Raw genomic sequence first — 7,227 nt, forward strand, 5'->3', positions numbered from 1 at the left:
CTGTGCTGTGTTACTGCCCTGACATCAGTCAGCAGAACAGTGTGTAATTCAGAGCAGGCACCTCTGTTAATTCTGGACCCCTGGTTTATGCTGAGTCTGCCCACTTGTGTTGATGGTGATGTGCGCTTGTACAAAAGTACAAGTAAATCCATGAGCCACCATTAAGGTGTGAACATCTGATTGTGCCTTAAGACAGGCAGGTCCAGTTGGGATTGTTGTTTTTACCATCTTCAATGCTTCCATGTAATAACCAAGTAAGCATTTCTAGAGTCTACGTGCAGTCCTGTAGGCCCAGGAGATGTCTGCAAAACATCACTAGCATTGACCAGTGCCTAAAGCAAAGTGAGGCTTGGATTTGATTCCCAGCTGGGAGTCTCATCTGTGAGAACTGGAGATCAGATTGAGAAACTTCCACAGAGTACTTACCTCCTGCTGTGTGGTATCTGTGATCCCTTCTCTTATAGACATAGAGAAAAGGCTTTACAGACTGCTGAGCAAGAGAAAGAGCCATTGAAAGTCTCTAGGGGTGAAACATAGGCTGCTTTCAAAGATGCACAGAAAGCAGCCCTGCCCAGCTCTTAACATGCAGCCCATCCTTGGATACCCTTTATCCTCTTCTGTAGACCACTTGATGTGACAAAAATCTGTGTTTTTCTAGAGCCAATGCTGAAATTGCACAAGTGAGAGGCAAGGCTCAGCAAGAGCAAGCAGCGTATCAGGCCAGCCTTCGTAAAGAGCAGCTGAAGGTGGACGCATTGGAAAGAACACTGGAACAAAAGGTAAGTAGCAGCTCTGCTCTTTTAACGAAGTCAGGTTGGATATTAGGAAAAATGTCTTCTCAGGAAGAGCAGTGAGGCACTGGCATGGGCTGCCCAGGAGCACAGGGCCATTGTCTTTGGAGACGTTCAAGAACCATGGAGGTGGTTCAGAGATATGGTCAGTGGGGATGGGTTGGAAGTTGGAGTAGATGATCTTAGTGGTCTTTTCTAACCTTAATGACTCTGTGGTTCTAAGGCAATGACATGACCTTTCCTCGGAGTGGCTGCATCCAGCTCTCCTTTGGAGCTTAGACCTAGGCCAAGGTCTGCTCAACATCCTGTCCTGCTCCTTGAGCACAGCCAGCCAACATATATCTCATGTTCTCTAGTTTAACAGAGGAGCTTATTTCCAGTGAAATACAGTAGGTCCTTGCTTAGAGCCCCATGAAAATAGAATGAAAGTAATGCTATAGGGAACAGCCTGGAAACAAAAGCACGCTACGTGTTATTACCGTGTGCCAGGAGTGACTGCTGTGTGATGGTCTTGAATCATCATGTGATTTGGTGCTAAGTTGTATTTACTGCAGTAAGATGAGCTATGTGTGGGAAGAAGCAGGCAAATTGTTTGAAGGCATTATGCACAGCTGCGCTACGTGTGCATATATATCATACATACATATATTCTTTTCTCAGTATGGGAGAAAGCGCTGTTCTTCCACACTTATGGGAAAGTTTGATTTTTAAATACACTCATCTTAATAGATTAACATTTTTCATGGTACTTAATACTGCCTTTTGTTTTCCAGAATAAAGAGATAGAAGAGTTAACAAAGATTTGTGACGAACTGATTGCCAAAATGGGGAAAAGCTAACTTTTAACCAAATTTCTGGACTTCAACACTGAGTGCAATATGACCATTGGCACACTGATGTCCATACATTTATGTGGACAGGTTATATTTTCACTTTTTCGTATGCACTACTGTATTTTCTTTCTAAATAAAGTTGATTTAATTGTAAGCAGTACTAAGATGACTATCAGAATTTCTTGCTATTGTTTGCATTTTCATAGTATAATTCATAGCAAGTTGATCTCAAAGTTCCTGTATCAGGGAGATTGTCAAGTTCTCTAAGAAATTACAAATTGCTGATCCTAGCCTTCCCTTTGTACATGAGTTCCCATGTTGGATGTCTTTTGGATTTAATATAAACATGTATTACTTGCATGGGGACTCTTGCCTTAAGGAGTGTAAACTTTATCTGCATTTGCTGATTTGTAAAATAAAATGAAAAATGAAAAAAAAAAAATCAAGATGCATGTCACTTAAATGAAATTCTCTATTGTAAATAAATTTTTTCGTTGGAAGTTGAAGATAAGTGGCTTTATTTTGTGTATTTCTCTTGCTTACTGCTTTTGCTGTGCCAGGTACAGCGGGGTTTGTTAAGGAACTCCCTGCCCAGTGATGGGATTCACCACAAGGTCATACTGCCTGTGTGCACCTACCTCTATATCCTGCATTCCCTACAAATATATATGCTAGATTTGGACCTTTCTGTCCTCAAGTTTGAGCTTAATCCTATGGAATGTCTGATTCTCTCACCCTAATCCAGAAAAGCACATAGAGAAGTGAGGCTGTTTGCCCAAGTTGGGTGCTATGACATGAGGTGATGGGATGGTGGTTTTTAAGCAAATCTGTTGTTGGGTGAATACATTTTGTTCTTCTTGCCAGTGGAAGAATTTGCTGCCACATTTGTGGAGATGCAGTGTGTGTGATTAGAAGTACACCCAGAATAAGCTAGATAAGCAGCATTCTCGCACACCTCCTTATCCTCTAAGTCATCCTCTACGGAGGATTAAGTATGTAAGATAAGCATTAAAGCTTTAATAGCAAACAAACTGCTTTCTTTGTCTAATGGTGCATCTCTTGTATCTCCATGATGCGGACAGTCTTCAGCCTGGTCCTCTTCAGCTCTCTTTTTGTCATCAAAAGTAAGTCAGCTCTCTTCTTCCTTTGTTCTTTATTCCTTATTTCCTATTTCAGACGCGGCTGAGCTTCTCTGCTGTTCTGGGCTTTCCTCTTGACTTGGTTGGTTTTCAGAGTGTTTTGTGTGTGTGGTTAGCAGCACAGCATTGCACTTCTGGTATGTAATGGAAACATTGAGATGTTTGCAAAGAAATGTAAGTGCGTTATCTCTGTGGATGGCAAGTGTGCCTCGTGCTCTGCACATCTCACCAAGGACGTTGTAAAGAAGCTGCAAGTTCGTGCTTGTGTTTGAAAATTCTGTGTAGTTTCAACCAAAGATAAACTTTGGGGATAAGGAGAATTAGATTATAGCTGTCATGTTTAAACAGAAGCAAAAATTGTAAGATGTGTTGTTTGGTCTTCCAGTGGAGCTGATACTTTAGAAGACTAAGTATGGATGATAGTACTACTTCAGGTGTTCACAGTGTACTTTCACATGGTGCTGTGGACCAAAGACCACAATGGAGGGGGGAAACCATCATGCTCCAGCTTGTTCTCCAACTGTTACAAGAAGGTGTGGATGCAGTCAGCATCAGATATTCACCATCCCTGGAGGTGTTCAAGGGACGTTTAGATATTGTACCGATGGATGTGGTTAGTGGGGAATGATGGTATAGGTGGATGGTTGGACTGGGTGATCATGGAGGTCTTTTCCAGCCTTGGTGATTCTGTGATATTCTTGAGTTCTGCTCAGTGCAATTGTAGCAATCAGATAACACGGGTCTCATTGTTTTTAATCTTTAAAGTCAGTTATCTGGGCCCCTTTAAAAGAGAGAAATTGATAGGATTTGCAAAATATTTAGATATTCATGATCTTTTAGCAACTTTTGCATGTGCTTCAAGCAAAGTCATAAAGACTGCATAGATGGGATTATTATTTTTTGCAAACTCTAACCCACCGCTATTACAAGAGATCTTCTCTCTCCTAATGACAGGTGAAGCACTGCAATGTTACACCTGTGTAGGTTCTAGCGATGATGACTGCAACAGGCAAGGGACGCAGCAGTGCCCGGGGCATTCCGATGCGTGTGCGGTCATGCGAGGACAAGCAAGTAAGTAACCACGGACAGCTCCGGCTCATTGAATTGTTGAGGGCAGCAGTAAGTAACCGGTGTTGGAAGGAGAGGATCGTAGCCACTTTACTCTCAAAATAAGCACAAATCTTGGTTCTGTTGGCTTAGCAGCAGCTTGATGCCAAATGTGGCTGCGTGTGAGAGCAGAGCAGGCAGAGCCGTGGGATGGTCCCTGCTGGGTGGGTACCCACGGTGGTGGAAGTGGGTGCGTTGCGTTGCATTGCATTGCGTTGTGTGCTCACTGTGCTCTGTTTCAGGTGGTGTGATGAAGTCCTGCTCGTTCCGCTCCTTCTGTGAGAGGGCAATGAGGGATGGAGCTAGAGCACCCGGGGTGAGCGTCCACTGCTGCTACTCCAGCCACTGCAACGCCAAGAGCCGGGGCGCAAGGCTCAGCCCCTGCAGCGGCTGCTTCGTCCTCCTCCTCTTGTCCCTGTGTTGGCACCCCCTGTTGAAGCTGACATGAGGAGGAACAGGATCCTGAAACTGCCTTTATAGAAAGGGATGGTTGTAATTACACTTCCTGTATCACGTTACTCCACGTACTGCGTTTCTCAGTAGGAAGAAGCTGTAGGCAGACTTAGCTGCAGGTAGCAGCCTTGTAGTTAAGGTAAGGAGTGATGTGCTCCAGCTGCTTTTGCTGTCAGCATGCACTCAAAAGCAAGCTACAATTTTCAAGCACAAAGTGACCGAGAATTCTAGCATGCTTTTGAGTTGCTCAGAAAATATCTCCAGTCTGGACAAAGGCAGAAAACCTGACGTAAGAATGGTTTAGTGTTGATACAAAGTGCTAAGAGAAAGCTATTAAGAGGAAAAAAAAAGTTCAGAAACACATTGTGTTACATATATTTATAGGGATAAAAGAACTTTCCCAGTCTCCTTTCTCCTGTGGGCAGCTGTTAACAGTCGTGATGCCCAACCTGGGCCATAATGGTGTAACACAACGTGGTCACATTGAGCTGCTGTTGGGTCGGTGATGCTGGGAAGGAGCTGGCAGGGCAGAGGTGGTTCGTAGCACAGTGACACGTAGGCAGGCAGTTGATCTGTGTAGATGTCAGCATCCAGCTATACTGACCAGGTCTAATCTCCAGCACACAGCGGCTTTCAGCCTGGCTGGTGTCACTTCAGTAGAGGTGGTCTTCCAGTGAGGAGTTCTGATCTTCATTGCCTGTTTGGAATTCAAGCAAGTTTATGGAACTCACAAACTATGTGGCAAAGTAGATGTTCCACTAGCTCTGTGTTGTGACCTTGTTTCTAAGTATTGTTTTTGCAAGATCAGTACTAGGCAGCATGTTGTAGGATCCTGCACATCTTCCAAAATTTGGCCAAGGTTCTTCTTGAGAGCTTCTTCAAGTGAAGTCAATGAAAGCTCAGGGCACTGTGCTCTTACCCCACCCTACAGCTGCACTGTCTCCTTGTTTTGTTGCACTCCCTCCGGATGGATCCTTCCATTGTCTTCTGTAGGTTGTGGGGTCGGACTGGGGCCGTTCCTTCGGGGTTTTGCTAGAAGGAGCTCTCAGACCCAGGGGTTCTGCTCTGTGGTTGTTGTTATCACAAGGCTGATACAGCTGTTTAAAAAAAAAAAGATGGCTGTACTGCGACACCATGGCTGAGAATATTAATTTAGGCTTAAATATCTCATATGTGTAACAAATCACTTGAGCTGATAAGAATTCTTCATTTCATTCTCAGCTTGAATCAGCTCCTTCAATCTGTTCTGCTACACAAAATATGTATTCATGGCACCTTTATTTTCTGATTGCTCTGTAATGATAAAACTCTCTCGAATGCAACCTCTGTAATGCTCCGTGCATTTCCTTAATGACAAATTAAAATATATGCAATGTCTGACAATGTCTCTGGATAAATGGGAGTGTTGTGATGGCCAGCCTCATCTGGTGGCCTCTGCTCCAGCAGGAGTTTCTCCACAGGGATCTGTCTTAAATGTGTTAGATAAAACAGCGGATGCTTTCTTGTGGTGAAGCTTCTCTGCTGAGACCAGGTGAGGCAGAGTGCCCTGCCAAGCACCAGCTGTCACCATGTGCTCCCACTGAGCTCCGCCATCCAGCACTTTGTACAGCTCTGATGCTTTTACTGCCTAATTATGAACTTGAGATGTACTTATACCTATGAGTGATACACTGTGTTTGTTGGTTTATGGAGATATCAGAGGTGTTTTGCAGTATGAACGTTAACGGGAAGGTGAGCACAGGAACAAAATAGATGGAATGTTTTAAAACTGTCATTACTGTGACTGTGCAAAGCTATTCCAGGGCACACGTAAGGCAGAAAATAATCGTCTTCAGTTTGGCTGCTCTGAAGTCTCAAAGTCTCGTGGCTTCCTTTGTGTTGGGAGCTGGGAGAGAAGGAGCAGGGCTGGCAGTGAGGTGGGCTCTGCTGTGACTCAGAACGGTGGCACTTCTGTTCTGCCCACTGGGTCGGTGTGGTGGATCAGTTGGGTAAGCACTGGGGTCAAGTTTAATCTTTATTACTGAAAGAATCTCGCTCATAACTAGCTGATAGGATGTAGGGACAGCCCAAACGAATAGGTTCCATGGGTGCTTTCTGTCCTCTTGCTATTGTCAGTGCAGACAGCGATTCCCTCTTTCCCACTCTTCTCAAACACTTAGGTCTTTTTCAGCCTTCGTGATTCTGTGATAAGGGAGGAGCTGAGTGGAGTTGAGATCAGACAGAAGAAGAACGAAGCACTTGTCAGCCTGGCCTGGTGGGAAGTAGGGCTGAGTATAAGCATTTCATTGGAGGTGCTTGTTGGAGGTTCCCCTGGTCCCTGGAGGGACTTCCTCACCTCCCACAGCAGATCATCCTTAGCCCCTTTAGCATCTTCTGGAGTCCAGGAGAGTGCTCAATGGGCAGCAGCTGTGCAGCCCAGCTGGGTCCTGCAATTGCTGGCGATTGCCTCCTGGCTTCAGCTGTGACACTGCAGGAGCTGTGCACACCCAGAAGGCTTTCAGACCTGTCCGTGGTGGGAGGATGTGCAGAGATATGGGAAAAAAAGAAAAAGAAAACAGTTAGTATCGCTCAAGCCCTTAAAAAGCCGCTTTCTGCCTGCTCACATCTCAGGATCTCTGTGGAAACTGAAAATAAAACTTCTCTCCTACGTGACCAGACAGCCCTGTGATCTCAGCGCCCCTCTCCTTCCCCATGGCTTACACAAAGCCATTTATGCTTATCCAAACTTTGGCTCTGCAGACACCCGGAGCTATTTGGGGCAAATCCCGGTGAGCTCCTGCAGTTGCTTTGCTCAGGATGAGTGGCAGATTACAGCAAATGCTCACTGCTCCGTGCCGGGCCGGTGCTGAGCGCTCTCCAGGAGCAAATCCCAGCTCTTAAAATAGTTCTCCCTCTCCTTTTCTT

General features: G+C 45.0%; 2 protein-coding genes across 12 annotated transcripts in view; both read left to right on the forward strand.

The window, feature by feature from the left end:
* Positions 1 to 2,130, forward strand: part of TACC2 (transforming acidic coiled-coil containing protein 2) — a 115,663-nt gene extending 113,533 nt beyond the window's left edge. For all 11 annotated transcript variants that reach the window (XM_040702901.2, XM_040702902.2, XM_040702905.2 and 8 more), the window contains 2 exons: positions 659 to 779; positions 1,565 to 2,130. In XM_040702901.2, the coding sequence (XP_040558835.1) occupies positions 659 to 779; positions 1,565 to 1,630 (187 nt within the window). In that variant the 3' untranslated portion in view covers positions 1,631 to 2,130. The remainder of the gene's footprint in view (positions 1 to 658; positions 780 to 1,564) is intronic.
* Positions 2,131 to 2,545: 415 nt separating this feature from the next.
* LOC121111178 lies at positions 2,546 to 5,700 on the forward strand. Its single transcript, XM_040702912.1, has 3 exons — positions 2,546 to 2,748; positions 3,718 to 3,834; positions 4,113 to 5,700. Exons 1-3 carry the CDS (start codon positions 2,694 to 2,696, stop codon positions 4,316 to 4,318), a joined length of 378 nt encoding a protein of 125 aa, XP_040558846.1. The 5' UTR covers positions 2,546 to 2,693; the 3' UTR covers positions 4,319 to 5,700.
* Positions 5,701 to 7,227: the final 1,527 nt, after the last annotated feature.

Source organism: Gallus gallus, chromosome 6 (assembly GCF_016699485.2).
Source record: "Gallus gallus isolate bGalGal1 chromosome 6, bGalGal1.mat.broiler.GRCg7b, whole genome shotgun sequence".
Classification (NCBI taxonomy): Eukaryota; Metazoa; Chordata; class Aves; order Galliformes; family Phasianidae; genus Gallus; species Gallus gallus.

Bases quoted from the DNA above. Each gene is read 5' to 3' on its own strand.
- LOC121111178 (XM_040702912.1), top strand. From the start codon at position 2,694: ATGATGCGGACAGTCTTCAGCCTGGTCCTCTTCAGCTCTCTTTTTGTC. The intron at 2,749-3,717 runs GTAAGTCAGCTC...TCCTAATGACAG, and splicing joins CTCTCTTTTTGTCATCAAAA to GTGAAGCACTGCAATGTTAC. The intron at 3,835-4,112 runs GTAAGTAACCAC...GCTCTGTTTCAG, and splicing joins GGTCATGCGAGGACAAGCAA to GTGGTGTGATGAAGTCCTGC.